The 20,242-nt window shown below is 39.5% G+C and overlaps 1 protein-coding gene, 1 long non-coding RNA gene and 1 pseudogene across 5 annotated transcripts in view; 2 read left to right on the forward strand and 1 right to left on the reverse strand.

The window, feature by feature from the left end:
• The window catches only part of LOC144588991 (uncharacterized), a 193,393-nt gene that overhangs the window by 124,427 nt on the left and 48,724 nt on the right, over positions 1-20,242 (forward strand). The gene's annotated exons all lie outside the window — the stretch shown is intronic.
• Positions 1-20,242, reverse strand: part of SCUBE3 (signal peptide, CUB domain and EGF like domain containing 3) — a 171,138-nt gene that overhangs the window by 39,235 nt on the left and 111,661 nt on the right. For all 4 annotated transcript variants that reach the window (XM_072997396.2, XM_072997394.2, XM_020796188.3 and 1 more), the window contains one exon: positions 12,741-12,863. In XM_072997396.2, the coding sequence (XP_072853497.1) occupies positions 12,741-12,863 (123 nt within the window). The remainder of the gene's footprint in view (positions 1-12,740; positions 12,864-20,242) is intronic.
• On the forward strand, positions 11,913-12,032 carry LOC144589368 (U2 spliceosomal RNA; annotated as a pseudogene).

The following is a 20,242-nucleotide window of genomic DNA, read 5'->3' on the forward strand; positions in this document are numbered from 1 at the left end:
TGAAGCTGGATAAAGATGAAAGAGGTTATCATCTACGTTTTCTGCAACTCTCCCTGTCTCCACCCACATTATGGTGCACCAGCTTCCCTAGGGCTGGGCCTTATGAAGTCAGAAGAAAACATTTACAGTAGATCACATGTTATCTGCCTCATCCAACAGGGAGGAGAGAAAATGCAGCTGCTGGTTTAGAGAGGGAAGAAGAACCTATGGCTGAGCACAGCTTCATACCCAAGCTACTTATCTTTAAATAAAAACAAACAAACTAACTAACAAGCTAACAAGCTAACAAGCTAACAAGCTAACAAGCTAACAAGCTAACAAACAAACAAACAAACAAACAAACAAACAAACAAACAAACAAACAAACAAACAAATAAATAAATAAATAAATAAATAAATAAAAGGTTTGGTTTGTGACCCTGTATCATGGCAGTGAAATTTATGTGGATAAGCTAGCAGTATACCCAAAGTACTAAGAAAAATGAGGAAAAGACAACATGGTCATCAAAACAATACAAATGCAGGAATAGGTGATACCTTTATTTGACCATTAAGAATATAAATCAAACAAGAAACTGTTCAGATTTTGATATGAAAATGTATTTAAAAAGTAACGTATAGTTAAATGTAAAATGTACTGATTGTATTCAGGTGTGGTATCAAGGATTAAGACTTCATGTTGTACATCTGTGTACATGATGAAACTTTGTATAACAGATAATTAAGTACAGTGGTGCCTCGCTTAACGATTGTTTCGTTAAACGACGAAACCGCTATACGATGACTGTTTTGTGATCACTTTTGCGATCACAAAATGATGTTTTAATAGGCAAAATCCATTTTGCGACTATCAGCTCCCTGCTTTGGAAACCGATTCTTTGCATTATGATGATTTTAAAACAGCTGATCGGCGGCTTCAAAATGGCCACCGCTGTGTAAAATGGCTCCCCGCTGTGTTTTTGAACGGATTCCTTGCTATACAGGCAACGAAAATGGCCGCCCCTATGGAGGATCTTCGCTGGACTGTGAGTTTTCAGCCCATTGGAACTCATTGAACGGGTTTTGAATGCATTTCAATGGTTTTTTTATTTTCGCTTAACAAGGATTTCGCTCTACAGCAATTTCGCTGGAACGGATTATCCTCGTTAAGCGAGGCATCACTGTAATTTATTTTCTGATTGGTTACAGAACTGTACATAAGTCACATGTAAAATGAATGTCTGTATCTGCTGTAAGTTAGATCACTTTTTCCTATGCTGTGTGTTGCTTCATGTCATGTTATGCTGCCAGAGGAATGTCTATTCTCTATGTATATGTGTAAATAGACTAAGTTGTTGATTTTACTCGGTGTCATAATGTCATAAGTATCTCTGCTAACCAATATCTCCTTACTCTGCTGATGCTATGAGAATACACATTATAATCAAAATTCTCAACAGAAACAAACAATGATAATTTTCAAGGCAGTGCACCAAGGGCAAAGTACTAAGGGATTTGCAGAGGAAGAGAAATGTTAATGCTTTGTTTCTACTGGACAGGTGAAGACAAATTATAGGAAGATGCAATTGGATTCTTGGTGGTAGTATTGGATGGTAATTGGGATTTGCAGGAAAACCCTCCCTTTTCCCACCAGGCCTTAGGTGGTCTTTGAATTTATTGGATTCTGTGCTACAGTTAATTAATTTTATACTTTTTATGAGGTTGTCTTTAATTGTTTTTCTGTGAGATACCTTGAGGGCCTTTGCAGTGAAAAGCAAGCATCTAAATTTAAATCAATCAAATAGACTGGCTGTGTTACAGCCTGGAAGAACTGGTTTATCACACCTTCCCTATTAAAATTAAAATATAATTTTGATATATAATGCCCCTTCATGAATTGCTGCCTTGTCATGGTGAAGGGGCTTGAGTAATTCAGAGAAGCTATGGGCTATGCTGTGCAGGGACACCTAAGATGGACAGGTCATAATGGAGAGTTCTGACTGAACATGATCCACCTGGAGCAGGAAATGGCAAGCCACTCCAGCATCTTTGCCAAGAATACCCCATGAACAGAAACAAAAGGCTAAAAGATATGACGCTGGAAGATGAGCCCTTCAGGGTGGAAGGTGTCCAACATGCTACTGAGGAAGAGCGGAGGACAGGTACAAGAAGCTCCAGAGCTAATGAAGTGGATGGGCCAAAGCCGAAAGGACGCTCAGCTGTGGACACGCCTGGAAGTGAAAGGATGCAAAGAAAATACTGCATAGGAACCTGGATTGTAAGATCTATGAACCTTGGGAAGCTGGATGTGGTCAAACAGGAGATGGCAAGAATAAACATTGACATCCTGGGCGTCAGTGAACTAAAATGGACAGGAATGGGTGAATTCAAATCAGATGATTATCATATCTACTACTGTGGGCAAGAATTCCATAGAAGAAATGGAGTAGCCCTCATAGTCAACAAAAGAGTGAGAAAAGCTGCAATGGGATATAATCTCAAAAATGATAGAATGATGTCAATACAAATCCAAGGAAGACCTTTCAAAATCCCAGTAATCCAGGTTTATGCACCAACCACCAATGCTGAGGAGACTGAAATTGACCAGTTCTATGAAGATTTACAACACCTTCTAGAACTGACACCAAAGAAAGATGTTCTTCTTATTATTATAGGGGACTCGAATGCTAAAGTAGGAAGTCAAGAAATAAAAGGAACAAGAGGTGAGTTTGGCCTTGGAGTTCAGAACGAAGCAGGGTAAAGGCTAATACAGTTTTGTCAAGAGAACAAGCTGGTCATCACAAACACTCTTTTCCAACAACACAAGAGGCGACTTTATACATGGAAATCACCAGATGGGCAATATCGAAATCAGATTGATTATATTCTCTGCAGCCAAAGATGGAGAAGCTCTATACAGTCAGCAAAAACAAGACCTGGAGCTGACTGCGGCTCTGAACATCAGCTTCTCATAGCAAAATTCAAGCTTAAACTGAAGAGTGTAGGAAAAACCACTGGGCTACTCAGGTATAATCTAAACTAAATCCCTTATGAATACACAGTGGAAATAAAGAACAGATTTAAGGAACTCGATTTGGAGGACAGAGTGCCTGAAGAACTTTGGATAGAGGCTCATAACATTCTACAGGAGGCAGCAACAAAAACCATCCCAAAGAAAAGGAAATGCAAGAAAGCAAAGTGGCTGTCCAACGAGGCCTTACAAATAGCAGAGAAGAGAAGGAAAACAAAACGCAAGGGAGATAGGGAAAGCTACAGAAAATTAAATGCAGACTTCCAAAGAATAGCAAGGAGAGACAAGAGGGCCTTCTTAAATGAACAATGCAAAGAAATAGAGGAAAATAACAGAAGACGAAAAAGCAGAGATCTGTTCAGGAAAACTGGAGATATTAGAGGAACATTTTGTGCAAAGATGAACATGATAAAGGACAAAAATGGGAGGGACCTAACAGAAACAGAAGACATCAAGAAGATGTGGCAAGAATACACAGAGGAATTATATCAGAAAGATTTGGATATCCCAGACAACCCAGACAATGTAGTTGCTGACCTTGAGCCAGACATTCTGGAGAGTGAATGCCTGGCTAACAACAAGACCAGTGGAGGTGATGGCATTCCAGTTGAACTATTTAAAATCTTAAAAGATGATGTTGTTAAGGTGCTGCATTCAATATACCAGCAAGTCTGGAAAACTCAGCAGTGGTCAGAGGATTGGAAAAGATCAGTCTACATCCCAGTCCCAAATAAGGGCAGTGCCAAAGAATGCTCCAACTACCGTACAGTTGCACTCATTTCGCACGCTAGCAGGGTCATGCTCAAAATCCTGCAAGGTAGACATCAGCAGTTTGTGGACCGAGAACTCCCAGAAGTACAAGCTGGATTTCAAAGGGGAAGTAAAGACCAAATTGCTAACATGCGCTGGATTATGGAGAAAGCCAGAGAGTTCCCGAAAAACATCTATTTCTGCTTCATTGACTATGCAAAAGCCTTTGACTGTGTCAACTACAACAAACTATGGCAAGTCCTTAAAGAAATGGGAATACCTGACCACCTTGTCTATCTCCTGAGAAACCTATATGTGGGACAGGAAGCAACAGTTAGAACTGGAACAACTGATTGGTTCAAAATGGGGAAAGGAGTACGACAAGGCTGTATATTGTCCCCCAGCTTATTTAATTTATATGCAGAATACATCATGCAGAAGGCTGGACTGGAGGAATCCCAAACCGGAATTAAGATTGCTGGAAGAAATATCAACAACCACCGATATGTAGATGATACCACTCTGATGGCCGAAAGTGAGGAGGAATTAAAGAACCTCATAATGAGGGTGAAAGAGGAGAGTGCAAAAAACGGCCTGAAACTCAACATCAAAAAAAACCTAAGATCATGGCCACTGGTCCCATCACCTCCTGGAAAATAGAAGGGGAAGATATGGAGGCAGTGACAGATTTTACTTTCTTGGGCTCCATGATCACTGCAGATGGAGACAGCAGCCATGAAATTAAAAGACGCCTGTTTCTTGGGAGGAAAGCAATGACAAACCTAGACAGCATCTTAAAAAGCAGAGACATCACCTTGCCAACAAAAGTCCGAATAGTCAAAGCTATGGTTTTTCCTGTCGTGACGTATGGAAGTGAGAGCTGTACCATAAAGAAAGCAGACTGCCGAATAATTGATGCCTTTGAATTGTGGTGCTGGAGGAGGCTCTTGAGAGTCCCCTGGACTGCAAAGAGAACAAACCTATCCGTTCTAAAGGAAATCAACTCTGAGTGCTCACTGGAAGAACAGATCCTGAAGCTGAGGCTCCAATACTTTGGCCATCTCATGAGAAGAGAAGACTCCCTGGAAAAGACCCTGATTCTGTGAAAGTGTGAAGGCGAGAGGGGGATGACAGAGGACGAGATGGTTGGACAGTGTCACTGAAGCTACCAACATGAATTTGACCAAACTCTGGGAGGCAGTGGAAGACAGGAGGGCCTGGCATGCTGTGGTCCATGGGGTCATGACGAGTCAGACATGACTTAACGACTAAACAATAACAAAAATAATTTTGAAGATGGTCTTTTTTGCTAAAACAGACAGTGTTCTTGGAAAGAAAAATGAATGTTTGCACTCCACTACTGGGGTCTCATACTATTGTGCCTCAGGAACATTATCTACTGATAATTTTGAGGACTCGGTAGTTTATATCTCCAGTATCTATGGCCCATCTTCGATCTGAGCGAGAATCTGAATTTTAACAATAGCAATGGAATTTATTAACCAGGATTCTCTTCCTGCCCTAAAGATTTTTTTAAAAAAACTTTATGGAAGTAGATTTGTTTCCACTTTAACACTGAAACTATGTTGACAGTTTGGTGTTTTCCTTTGCTTTTTAACATTACTCGTGGTGGACTTTTCTTCTTGTTTATACACTGGAATATCTGAGTGACCACAGATTGTCTCTCCTCTTTTTACTTGCTAAGTATAGCAAATCTCTCTCTCTCAATTTTTAGTTTAGGACACGTCCTTCATTTTAATTCTCTGCATTCTTTCTATTTATATTATGTTTAGTCCTACATGGACTACACATTATGAGGCAAACACATTGCTTCTGAACTTAATGCACAGTGCCTGAGTGGGAGAGAGGCAAACATTTTCATGGTACTGAATACTTAATCTTTCTCTTACTAAATACTTCTCCCAAATTCACCTCCCACTTTTCCTGGCTCCTCCACTAGGCTCTAAGATGTAAAATTAGCCCTCCTGAAAGGGGGAGAACAAGAGAAACACATGAAAAATGCTTACAAGGGGAAAGGAGAGGGTGGATTCAGCACCCCCTCCCAAATGTCTTTCACCCTTTTTAGCAAATGGTCGCTGTTAAAATGGTACTTCCAGCAAAAGGTCAAAGTTAAAAATGTATTTGCTGACACAACACTAATCCCTGAACTTTGTTTTAAAGCTAGGCAATTGACATTTTTAAAGTTTTCAAAACTATGAATTAAGTAGCAACTCTATTTACGGTATTTATTTATTCTTAAGTAAAGTACACTATGCAAACATTACTCCCCAATAAAAATTATGGAAAAATTTAATGTAAGAAGGCAATTTCAGTCAGGAAAGTAGCTTGAGGACATGCAGGGTGTAAATTAACCGCCACATAGACATTTCATTTTATTACTCTTTGCTACCAGATTGCAGCAGGGTGTTAATAGGAGCAGACCAATGTAAGCAGGTCTATCTGCCATCAGGTCTCTATTTTACCCAGAAGCAGCATTTTCGAAAACTTTCCTTCCTGCCTTGGTGAATATCTGAATCCTTGCTTAGTTGGCATATTTTCTCCTATGAACGTTGAACAGTCAAGTTAAATCTTCCAAAGCAACTCAACCCACACCCCATCTTAAAGGAGCATAAGAAAAGCATAGGATCAGCTCACATTCTGTTCACTCAGTGGGCAATCACTTTCCTCTGGGAAACCCACTGTGGCGTTCACCTTGATTATGTTAAACAAGTCATGCATTATTCATGTTTTATGCTGATATGGTTGAGAGGTGGGGCCACTAGAGATGTTAAAAGGCGGAGCCAGAGAGGAGGAGTTTAGTTTACAGTAGAGTTCAGTTAGAAAGAGAGAGTTAGTTTGGGAATCTGAGAAGTGATTAGTAACCTGTAAGATAAAATAGAAAATTGTTATTGATGCTTGAAGAACCTGAAGAAAATACTTATGAATTATTATAGAAACATCTGTAATCAATAAACCTGTTTTATTCAAAAGACAGTGATGTATGGACCTTCATCTTTCTTAAGTAAAGTACGTTGATTTAGGGATCAGCTGGTGGCAGTGTGTGAAAAGGTGTGTTTATTTTGTTTGCCTTCGTGAGCTCTCTATTTTGGGGAGACAAACAGGGGCCACAAAGGGGCAAACGTCACATCCACCACCAAAACATGAGTACAAAAGCACCCTCGTTTGTCCTCCCTAGCAACTGATCTGCAGTGACACGTGCTGCATTTGTAACCAGACGATATGTAAATTCATCATTTTCAGTAGCCACTGACAGACCCATCCCCCAGAAACCTGACCCATTCTTAAATGGTGGAAGATTTAGGACAAATAACAAGAAATTTCTTCACACAGTTAAACCACAAAAAGCTGCAATTGCTGCTACTTCTTGCTGTTTCACTATGCGCTGTGTAATGAAGTAGTTATTTAATTTTTCCTGAATCTTCCACGATTCAGCTTCCATAGGTAAAGGTTCCCCTTGACAAATTGTCCAGTTGTGTCTGACTAGAGGGCAGTGCTTATCCCCATTTCCAAGCCGTAGAGCCAGCATTTGTCCAAAGACAGTTTCCGTGGTCATGTGGCCAGCGCAACTAGACATGGAACGCCATTACCTTCCCACCGTGGTGGTACCTATTTATCTACTCGCATTTGCATGCTTTCAAACTGCTAGGTTGGCAGGAGCTGGGACAAGTAATGGGAGCTCACTCCATTGTGTGGATTCAATCTTACAGCTGCTGGTCTTTTGACCTTGCAGCACAGAGGCTTTTGTGGTTTAACCCACAGCACCACCATGTCAGCTTCCATAGATTGGTTGTAATTAGATATGGGGACGAATATAAAAACGAATTAGCATATTCATTAAATATCCCTGATTTGTCAGATATTCATTGCTTCGTATTCTTGGGGTCCAGACACACCACCGAATACAAAGCAACAAATATAACACTTTTATATTCATCCCTTCATTCCCTATCTGCTTCTGCCCCCACGGATCAGCTGTTCTTCAGGGGCATAAGCAGAGAGGGGTTTTCCCTTTGGGCAGCTTGCTATGAGTAAATCCTGCTCAAATGGAATCTGACCTCTGGGGCTGGGAGATGGCTTGGTTCCCCTTTTCTCCTCTTTGTATGCCCCCGCGGCATAAGAAGAGGGATCAAAATGATCCCCCCAGCTGCTGGGGGATCGCTTTGATCCCTGCTTTCCCTCCTCTTTCTATGCCTCAGGGCATAGCAAGAGGAAGAAAAGGGGGGAAATTACCTGATGAATGATGAATTGATTCATTGTTCACTTCTTCATTTGTCATGAAGCATTCTAATATTAGAAAAGGAGGGCCCCCTCACTTTTCTATGCCTATATAGTTATATATACCTCTGTCTCATTCTTTACCAGTCTTTTCCCAGGTTGAACAGCTCCTTACATTCAACATTTCCTCATAAGGGAGTTGCTTGAAATCCTTCCTAATTTCGATTGCTTTTTTCTGCATTTTTAAAATAGCAGCTACAGGTTGGGTTCAAATGTTCACTGAGCAACATGCCAGAATCAAATATCTCCTTTTTGGCATAATGTGTGCATATATTTAAGTGAGTTCAGAATTTAAAAGATTAGCTAGATAAAATCAAAAGCAATCATATGATCAAGTTACAAAACACACTGAAAACTCAAGCTTCGTAAAAGGATCTGTCTATTGTTCCTTGTTACAGGTGTAAGGAGGAGACTGAAATTGAACAATTCTATGAAGATTTACAACACCTTCTAGAACTGACACCAAAGAAAGATGTTCTTCTCATTCTAGGGGACTGGAATGCTAAAGTAGGGAGCCAAGAGATAAAAGGAACAACAGGGAAGTTTGGCCTTGGAGTTCAGAACGAAGCAGGACAAAGGCTAATAGAGTTTTGTCAAGAGAATAAGCTGGTCATCACAAACACTCTTTTCCAACAACACAAGAGGCGACTCTATACATGGAAATCACCAGATGGGCAATATCGAAATCAGATTGATTATATTCTCTGCAGCCAAAGATGGAGAAGCTCTATACAGTCAGCAAAAACAAGACCTGGAGCTGACTGCGGTTCTGATCATCAGCTTCTCATAGCAAAATTCAAGCTTAGACTGAAGAGATTAGGAAAAACCACTGGGCCACTCAGGTATAATCTAAACCAAATCCCTTATGAATACACAGTGGAAGTAAAGAACAGATTTAAGGAACTAGATTTGGTGGACAGAGTGCCTGAAGAACTTTGGATAGAGGCTCGTAACATTGTCCAGGAGGCAGCAACGAAAACCATCCCAAAGAAAAGGAAATGCAAGAAAGCAAAGTGGCTGTCCAACGAGGCCTTAGAAATAGCAGAGAGGAGAAGGGAAGCAAAATGCAAGGGAGATAGGGAAAGTTACAGAAACTTGAATTCAGACTTCCAAAGAATAGCAAGGAGAGACAAGAGGGCCTTCTTAAATGAACAATGCAAAGAAATAGAGGAAGATAACAGAAAAGGAAAGACCAGAGATCTGTTCAGGAAAATTGGACATATTAGAGGAACATTTTGCGCAAAGATGAACATGATAAAAGACAAAAATGGGAGGGACCTAACAGAAGCAGAAGACGTCAAGAAGAGGTGGCAAGAATACACAAAGGAATTATATCAGAAAGATGTGGATATCCCGGACAACCCAGACAATGTAGTTGCTGACCTTGAGCCAGACATCCTGGAGAGCGAAGTCAAGTGGGCCTTAGAAAGCCTGGCTAACAACAAGGCCAGTGGAGGTGATGGCATTCCAGTTGAACTATTTAAAATCTTAAAAGATGATGCTGTTAAGGTGCTACATTCAATATGCCAGCAAGTTTGGAAAACTCAACAGTGGCCAGAGGATTGGAAAAGATCAGTCTACATCCCAATCCCAAAGAAAGGCAGTGCCAAAGAATGCTCCAACTACCGTACAATTGCACTCATTTCGCACGCTAGCAAGGTTATGCTCAAAATCCTACAAGGTAGGCTTCAGCAGTATGTGGACCGAGAACTCCCAGAAGTACAAGCTGGATTCCGAAGAGGCAGAGGAACTCGAGACCAAATTGCTAACTTGCGCTGGATTATGGAGAAAGCCAGAGAGTTCCAGAAAAATATCTACTTCTGCTTCATTGACTATGCGAAAGCCTTTGACTGTGTGGACCACAGCAAACTATGGCAAGTTCTTAAAGAAATGGGAGTGCCTGACCACTTTATCTGTCTCCTGAGAAACCTATATGTGGGACAGGAAGCAACAGTTAGAACTGGTCATGGAACAACTGAGTGGTTCAAAATTGGGAAAGGAGTACGGCAAGGCTGTATATTGTCCCCCAGCTTATTTAACTTATATGCAGAATACATCATGCGGAAGGCTGGACTGGAAGAAACCCAAGCCGGAATTAAGATTGCCGGAAGAAATATCAACAACCTCCGATATGCAGATGATACCACTCTGATGGCAGAAAGTGAGGAGGAATTAAAGAACCTTGTAATGAGAGTGAAAGAGGAGAGTGCAAAAAACGGTCTGAAACTCAACATCAAAAAAACTAAGATCATGGCCACTGGTCCCATCACCTCCTGGGAAATAGAAGGGGAAGATATGGAGGCAGTGTCAAATTTTATCTTCCTGGGCTCCATGATCACTGCAGATGGAGACAGTAGCCCTGAAATTAAAAGGCGCCTTCTTCTTGGGAGGAAAGCGATGACAAATCTGGACAGCATCTTGAAAAGCAGAGACATCACCTTGCCAACAAAAGTCCGAATAGTCAAAGCTATGGTTTTTCCTGTCGTGATGTATGGAAGTGAGAGCTGGACCATAAAGAAAGCAGACCGCCGAAGAATTGATGCCTTTGAACTGTGGTGCTGGAGGAGGCTCTTGAGAATCCCCTGGACTGCAAGGAGAACAAACCTATCAGTTATAAAGGAAATCAACCCTGAGTGCTCACTGGAAGGACAGATCCTGAAGCTGAGGCTCCAGTACTTTGGCCATCTAATGAGAAGAAAAGACTCCCTGGAAAAGACCCTGATGTTGGGAAAATGTGATGGCAAGAGGAGAAGGGGACGACCGAGGATGAGATGGCTGGACAGTGTCTGCGAAGCAACCAACATGAACCTGACACAACTCCGGGAGGCAGTAGAAGACAGGAGGGCCTGGCGTGCTCTGGTCCATGGGGTCACGAAGAGTCGGACACGACTAAACGACTAAACACACACACACAGGTGTAAGGTACATGAGAAGTCACCACATTTCAGGAAGCAGAACCTGAGTTGCTGGCAACAACAGTGTTAATTTCCTCATTTAATTCACCAGTTGTTGCTTTTAATCATTTTGTTGAAACTTAAAAACATCAAACAGGGACCAATCCATCAAAACATGAAAAGTAAAATAACATAAAATGCCTGTCACAGCCATCAGAATGCCATGAAGGGAGTTAAGGAAGGCTTAGTCACAATAAGAGAGAGGAAAAAAGAGAGTCTGTGGAGTCAGGGAGATGATATTTTATTTCGATTGTGTGTATGGTGAAATTGATATTGAATTCAAGGAAAGGTTCAAGAAAATAGAACTGTAACAGCAGAACTGAATGTTGTCTGTCAAATAGATTAGTATGCTTTGTGTTGTAGTGTTGTAAATAAAGTGTTATATTACTCTTTTAACCACTGACTGAGCCTACTTGGATAGGAGAAGGTAGAATCCAGCCTATACCTATAAAGTCGAGAAAACACAAAATATTATTTGGTGGAGCTCTTTAGTCTATTTTGAAGCCTGTTTTGGTTCTCATAGATAAAATAAGTGAGTTCGTTTTTTAAAAAATAACGAATGAGGAACAAGTTATTTTTAAATCAGTTAATTAAATAATCAATTAAAACTAGTTAAAAGCTCCCTTTGTATCTGGCTGTAGAATCAGAGACTGGGAGTTCGATTCCTCACTGTTCATCTCAGAAGAGTCAGCTTGTGTGGACGTGGGCAAGCTGCATAGGATGCCCCCAGAAGAAGGGAATAATAAATGGCTCTCTATGTTGGTTTTAGTCTTTGGTTTAATTTTTACTGATTGAGTGGTGCTGGATTTGGTGGGTTGGTTTTCTTATTCATTGTTAACCACCCAGATTAATGTTTGTCACTAGGTTGGGTGGTAAATAAATATTTAAAATAAATAGATATCATCGCTTCTCGGCCTTTTGGCTAAGATCAAGTGTAGTATCTCTTCTTATCAGCTTAATATCTGATATGTCCTCTATTTGAGGACTATATATTAGCTCAAAGGAATTGATGTCTAATTTTATGATGAGTGCTAGAATATTAATAGCTAGATTCTGGAAAGATAAAATGATATTAAATTAGAAGATTGGTATAATGAAGTATGGGACATTGCATTGAATGATAAATTGACTCCTGAACTTAAGATGAAAAGAGGGGAAATAAGTTTAAATATTTTTATGCTATATGGGGTAAATTTATTGAATTTGTATTAGGGAAAGGAAAGGGGAAAGCTTCTAAGCAACAATCAATACAATTTTGGAAAGGAGGTTCATAATAAAAGTATTGCTCCAAAGGGTCCTGTGGGTATGGGGGTGCACTGTGTTTTAGACTGTATTAGTAAGTATTTTGTATTCTTGTATTTGTTTTGGAAATTAAAAAAAATAAAAAAAAATAAATAAATATCTATAAAATCTTGAGAAAGACTGCAGTAATTCAGAATTCACTTGATGGCATACAATGATTATGATGTCCCTGTTTTGGGTTCTGAGGCTCGTTAGGGCTCCTTTAGCCATGGGGAAGCCTTACAGTGACTTGGAATGAGGAGAGGGAGTCTTTTAAAGTTAAAAATTACCACCAGATTATTAGAGGCAGGATTGTTGTATATCATCAGCTTCTCCCACATAACTTTACACAAACAAGATTTTGGCCCTGAATCTTATGAGTTCACTGTATCTTCACACTCAACAATAATTACATCACCTTTTCCATCAAGACACTGAGAAGGCTTTACCTTGGCAAGTTCTTTCATTAATCAGGAGCTTATATCCTTTCTTACAACTGCACTCAAAACTTCCCACAGTGTTTCTACAGATATGGTCACAGCCTCCGTTGTTCAACCGACATTCGTCAATATCTATGACAGGGAAGAAAAAAACACACAAGGCAAAACATACTTAGCTAAGATAACCATGAGGGTGGTGGTAATAGTTGAGCAAGTGTCCATACATTCATTAAAAGATAAATTGTTTAGGAAGAAGGGGAACTGTGGATGGGACATTTATTTCACTTTCAGTTACATAGAGATTTTGACAAAAACTAATCCCAGACAAGACCTTTATCAGGGAATCACCTTGACATGTTCACAGGATTTTAAAGGGTGGTCCAATATTGTCTTCCATGTATAACCCTCCTGTATTTTTCCATCATCTCACCTATCTCTTTGCCAAATATATTAATAAAGAGAAGATGGATTAGCTGAATAATGCATTTTGATTGATAATGCTGGAATAGTCTGTCCAGAAGAATCCTCGATTTGTTAATGTGTATAATCACAGAGATTGTACGTAAATAATATATTTGGCTAAAAGAGCGTGAATTGTATCTTCATCAAGGTTCCCTTTAAAGTGCGTGCCTCTGTGCGCATGACTCTGCCCCCTTTTGTGCAGCGTTCCTCTTCCTCCACGCACCCAAAGCGATAGTTTTCTGTACCTTTGGTTCCAGTTGTGATAGAACCATGCAGAGTTGTGTGTGTTCAGGGGCAGGGCCCTGCCCAGTGGGGCTAAAAATTAGAGGGAACATTGATCTTTACTATTTTGTCAACTCACCTGACAATGTATACTTTGAAGGTGGTCCCACAAAGTGCATATGTTTGCATTCCCTCCAACACTGACTTTCCATTGCCGCCCAGATGGGCAGGGTATAAATCGAATAAATAAATAAACGCAACACCACAACCAAACCACTTAAAAATAAACACAGAAATATAATATTCCATTGATGGCTTATATGGAAATATGCAAGACATACACATTTGCGGTATAACAATTAAGCATATAGAAGAGAAGAAAAGGTATCCATTGGTACATTGGGGATAGGGATGAGTAAACAGAAGGCTTTAAGAAATATATTTGAGGCATAATGAGTTTTTAAAACACACATCTTGTTAACCTTTGCTTATTCCACCTTTTTTTCATAAGGCCCTGAAAGTGACTTAGAATAAGCAAATATAAAATTACTCTAAAATCAATCCTGCAATACAGTTATTAAATTAGAAGAATTAAAGGCACCCCCAATATATTAAAATGAGCAGACTCTACTCTCACAAAAAAAAATTTTGACAAGAATGAAAAGCTTTCATTTGTTGAATGCAGTCATTAAATGTTATTAAGCATGGCTTTCCATAGCATCAGTACCACAACTAAAAAGACTCTGCCTCAAACAGCCAACCTTCTCCCAGCTAAGAGTATTGCAACCTGAGTAAGCACTTCTACAAATGGTCTTTAATCTGAGAAGAGGAATGCTATACCAGTAGGAGAGATGTGTTCACTGAAATATCCTGGATATAAGATTAAACCACCACTTTGCGTTTGGCCATAAAAGAAGCTAGAAACCCATGAAGATAAGAAAGAATAACTATTGTATGTGCCTAAAAATTCACTCCAGACAAGAATCAAATTGGCATATTCCAAACTATGTGAAATTTTGGATGGTCTCCAAGGGCAACACCATGTATACAGCTCATTATTAAAATCAAAGAAGTTTTCAGAGTATTCAAAGAAGTGACTGAATCATTTGCTTCAGTTTGGCTACTAAATAATCTATGGAACCAAAACATGGATCAAAACTATTGCAGAGGAAGACTACGGACTGCACACACTCAGATATCTTGCAACTATTAGCAAGGTTAGTTCAATCACGCAGCATTTAGGAAATTCCCAGTTCAGGGAATAACTCTGATGTGCAATTTAGGGACAGCAGCTTTGTGCAAAATATGTAATCCATTGACTGAGTCTAGTAATAAGTCACAAGTAGAGTAGTCCCATTAAATCAGTTGAACTTATTGAGAAATTGAAACAACAAACCCCCATTGTTACAATGTATCCATTTTTCTTTTTCATCCGCTGTGATTTCTGTATGATTGGTTTGCGCCAGCTGCCTTTAACGGTGGTTTGCTAATTGTTTTTAGTGTTTTTATCTCAGTTTCTAGTTTTATACCGTTTCCCTGAAAATAAGACCTAACCTGAAAATAAACCCTACTATGATTTTTCAGGATGCTTGTAATATAAACCCTACCCCCAAAATAAGCCCCAGTTAAGTGAAACCCCACCCTCCACCATTGTGCAGCAAGAAGAAGATGACATGACTGCTGTACATGAAAAAAATAAAAATAAAACATCCCCTGAAAATAAGTCCTAATGCGTTTTTTGGACCAAACATTAATATAAGAAGCTGTTTTATTTTCAGGGAAACACTGTATTATATTTATTGTAAACTGCCCAGGGTAGTGCTTTGGCACTAATGGAAGCTGTATATAAACTGGACAAACAAACAAATAAAACTTTAATACTTTAATGATGATTTGCTACTAGATTTCAGCCACTGACTATGGGAGAGATAAAAAGAAGCCACAATGGGAAGGGGAAACAAGGATGTCACAAGCAGTTGTTAGAATCACTGCCTTGCTTCTTCACATTCAAGTATAAATACTCCTCTTTAAAAGCAAATACACTACTCAAACTTCATCCTCACTCCTAGGCTGATTGTAGCTATGTAAACTGTATGACAGCCTGTTTTATACAATACTGCTCTAAAGAATAAAGTAAAGGGGCAGAAAGCCGCCAATCACTGAGAAATAAGAGATACAGGTGACCACCCTTCCTTCATAACTATCAGCTTCCAGGTGCTGGTGAGAATGTGGAGGGTAGCTTAGTATTTTAATTGTGTGAAGATCAGATGAGGATTCTCAAAATCACAATAACCAGTATCTGCATAAAATGGCTTAAGTGGCTTGAACACTTAAACAAGGAGGAAGAAGACACTGGGAAAGGAAATTATCTTTAGAGTATAGCAGTGCTGAAAATAAGCATGGACTTTTAAAATTCAAAGTTGGCTGTTCTGAAAAACCCAAAATCTTGCCCCATAATAGTTCTGTAAATTGATATATAAAAAAAGAGTTCTTACTACCTGTTAAAGGATATTTTTACTTACAAGTTAGCAAATTTATTGCTAGGAAATGGCCTGTAAAATAGAGTGAGCCAAGGTTGATAAACCCCAGAGAGGGAGAGAGCACACTTGGGCAGACCTCATCCAAGGTTTCTCCCTTGCCTCTCTCTCCTATCCCATCAGCTCTAGCAAGAACTATGAAGCTGGAGCTTTTGCTATAATTATAATTATTATTGTTACTGCTATTATTGTGAGTGAAGTGAGCTAGCAGTAAAACAGTTCCAAACTGTAATAAAATTCCAGACACAGGGGATATGGGTTTGGGTTATTATGCTTTCCTGGAACTCTAGCATCTTAGAGGCGGTGAGCTCTGAAAAATAATATTGAAGGAAATGGGGTCTGGAATCAGTAAGGCGGTTAGACAGCTTTCAGCAGAAGGGCATTTCTTTCCTTTCAACTAGAGTCACGTTCCCTAGAGCTGCCAGAGACAGAACACAGACGCCCTCCATTTGTGGAGCCTCACCTTTTCCCCTGCAAGCCTTTCCAGATGATTTTTTTTAAGAACAAGCCCACACACTTCTCTTACTGCAAAACTCACACTCTCATGCCATCCAGCTCCTAGACGTGTGACATACTATCTTGATGTAATAGAGTAGGAGGAATTGAAGCCACATTCCTGTTTTTCACTTTTCAAAATAATAATAATTAAAAGGAAGGAGGGAGACATAGTCTGGGGCATCCTGTGAGGAGTTAATAACCTTTTTTTTAAAAGCATTCCCTCAAGTGATTAGGCATTAAGGTTATAGCAAAGGAGTTGTCTTGTGTATGTATGTATGCTTCATTTTGCCTTTTTTTAAAAGTTAACGGAGCTGCACAAGCACAGAAGAGTTGGACAGCAGGGAGTTATTTGACCTCTAAAGTAGCAGAAAGGCCACTCATACTTTTCAAATAAGACAGGTATATTGGGCAATTATGCTGTTTGTCAGGAACGGATTCTTTTGACAATCTCCAATAAATGCAGTGACACTCATACCCACGAACTTATAATCTAAACCAAAAATATATAGTAACACAAACTCCATGTGAAAAACTTTGTCCTTTCTTGGAGCATAATAAAAGTTGATCAATCCAAGAGAAAGAGACCAAATTAACCCAAAAAACAATTTAGCTTCTAAGTAAAAACTTTAATAAAACAGTAAAAGTTCAAGCTTTCAACAGGAAAACACATCCTGTCATGTTTAGGATACAAATAGCATACTGCTTAGCCTGCTGTTTGTATCCTAAAGACAATAGGATGTGTTTTTCTGACTGGGGCTGGTCAATTTTTATAAAATCTAAGTGTCTACATTATCTTATGTTTTTTCTATCTTTTTCACCAGGTGTGCTTTTGACTGTATATTGTCTCCTTGATTATTTAACTTATATGCAGAATACATCATGCGAAAGGCTGGACTAGAGGAATCCCAAACCGGAATTAAGATTGCCAGAAGAAATACCAATAACCTCAGATATGCAGGCAATACCACTCTGATGGCAGAAAGTGAGGAGGAATTAAAGAACTTCTTAATGAGGGTGAAAGAGGAGAGCACAAAAAATGGTCTAAAGCTCAACCTCAAAAAAACAAAAACAAAAACAAAAAAACCCTAAGATCATGGCCACTGGTCCCATCACCTCCTGCCAAATAGAAGGGGAAGATATGGAGGTAGTGACAGATTTTACTTTCCTGAACTCTATAATCACTGCATATGGTGACAGCAGCCATGAAATTAAAAGACGCCTGCTTCTTGGGAGGAAAGCGATGATAAACATAGACAGTATCTTAAAAAGCAGAGACATCACCTTGCCGACAAAGGTCCGCATAGTCAAAGCTATGGTTTTTCCAGTAGCGATGTATGGAAGTGAGAGCTGAACCATAAAGAAGGCTGACTGCCGAAGAATTGATGTTTTTGAATTGTGGTGCTGGAGGAGACTCTTGAGAGGCCCCTGGACTGCAGGGAGAACAAACCTACCTGTTCTGAAGGAAATGAACCCTGTGTGCTCACTGGAAGGACAGATCCTGAAGCTGAGGTTCCAATACTTTGGCCATCTCATGAGAAGAGAAGACTCACTGGAAAAGACCCTGATGTTGGGAAAGTGTGAAGGAAAGAGGAGAGGGGGACGACAGAGGACAAGATGGTTGGACAGTGTCATTGAAGCTACCAACATGAATTTGACCAAACTCTGGGAGGCAGTGGAAGACAGGAGGGCCTGGCATGCTGTGGTCCATGGGGTCATGAAGAGTTGGATATGACTTAACGACTAAACAACAAGCTGAGTCGATCAGTCATACCAGTGCCTTAGCACACTTTAATGTTTCCACTGTTGACCTTTTAGCAGTTTTTAAACATTCAACTTTTAATCTGTGTTTTCCAGCTTTTTTAGAATATGAAAATATTTCCTCAACAGGTGGTATTTTAGTGCAAATTTGCAAAACTGTAAGGTGAGGTTATGGTATGTTCAAGCATATCTTTTCTCTGTACATATAGCTAAAATTTACATTCAAGAAAAATTTTAGTGTAATATTTGCTTCTTTTCTTTATTTGTATATGTACTGTTTTTAGTTTTTAAATATTGTATTTTTAATTATAGAAGCCATCTTGGGTCCTCTTAAAAGAGAAAGATGGAGTAAAAATATTTTAAATAAATAAATGAGAACACAGACACATTTCACACACTAAATATCACAAATATCTAAGTGCACAGATTATAAACGTTTACTATAGAATAAAATAGATATAAACAAGTAGCAGTCAAAGTAAGCACCTATTAGTCCCAAAAAGCTTGTACAAATAGATTTTTTAAAAAAATGGTATGTGAAAGAAAAATAATTACTTTATAACTAGCATTCAAAAATATCTGAAAGTATGGCTATCTCTGAGAAAATGAACTTCTATAATCGTGCTATCACCACTGAGGAAGTTTATTCATTGATTTGATTTATTTTATTTAAAATGTTTATACCTTGCCTCTCAAAAGTTTACTAAATTACCTAAAGTGTTGCACTGATTCAGACAGAGGCAGAATAAGATGGCAAGAATCTCAACCTCCTGTATGGCCACCTGTGTATCTCAGTCTTTATGTAGTACAGTACAGTATCTGCAACACAAAACTCGGGGTTTGTTTAAACATACAGACTACATGGAAGATGGCCTCTGTACCTGCATCTTTCATAAGGGAGGCAACACCCAAGGCATTTGTAACTGCCAGCTCTACAATGATCAACTGAACTGTGATGCTGTCTTTCCTCCAAATAATTCCTCTTTTATATTCGCGAAGGCTTTCACTGCTGGGATCTAATGGTTGTTGTGAGTTTTTCGGGCTCTTTGGCCGTGTTGTGAAGGTTGTACTTCCTAACTTTTGAAAAAACACAACCTACAAACAGTATTCAAGCCCACCACAAAAATACAACAAATGTTACGGTCAGCAAAGGACAGAAGGGACCCCCTCACCACTGCAGGAGTATACAGGACACCTTGCAGTGGTGACCAGGTATATACTGGAACCACAAAATGAAGCATCCACACCAGAATCAAAGAACATGAGAGACACTGCAGAGTAAAACAACCAGAAAAATCTGCAGTAGCTGAACATGCCCTGAAACAAACTGGACATAAAATTCTATTCCAAAATACCGAAATACTGGACAACACCAGCAACCATTACGTCAGACTGCACAGGGAAGCCATTGAAATCCACAAGCACCAGCAAAACCTCAACAGAAAAGAGGAAAGTGTGAAGGTCAACAAAACTTGGCTCCGAGCTCTCAAAAATACAGCGTGCAAAAGGTTGACGAACTCTACCCAGCCACAAGGACAGGGAATCACTACACACAAAAGACCAGCTAATGACACCCATCAACCACAGGAACAGATAATCTCTTCTCCTTAGCACAACAATGCACACTAATCACCCATCTACAGAAAAAGACAAAGGCCTATCTCACAGCCATAAATACTGCACTCCCAAAGCCAACTACACCAGAGCACAGAGTGCTGTCCTCTGAAGATGCCGGCCACAGAGACTGGCGAAATGTTAGGAAGTACAACCTTCACAACACGGCCAAAGAGCCCGAAAAACTCACAACAACCAACTCCTCTTTTGTACAAGATATCAACGGAGCTAGTTCCCGCTTTCTTGATACTCTGAAAATTACTATGGGAACCACAGATCTTTTGTGTCATATGGACAGAATTAGAAAGAGCATTTCCTGTCAGTATGACACAATAAGGGTCAGCTATAAATGCAATAGTTACATTTATATCTAATCTTTCCACTGGGGAACTCAAAATGGCTTAAATAGTCTCTCTCTCT

This window comes from Pogona vitticeps, chromosome 4, assembly GCF_051106095.1.
Source record: "Pogona vitticeps strain Pit_001003342236 chromosome 4, PviZW2.1, whole genome shotgun sequence".
Lineage (NCBI taxonomy): Eukaryota > Metazoa > Chordata > Lepidosauria > Squamata > Agamidae > Pogona > Pogona vitticeps.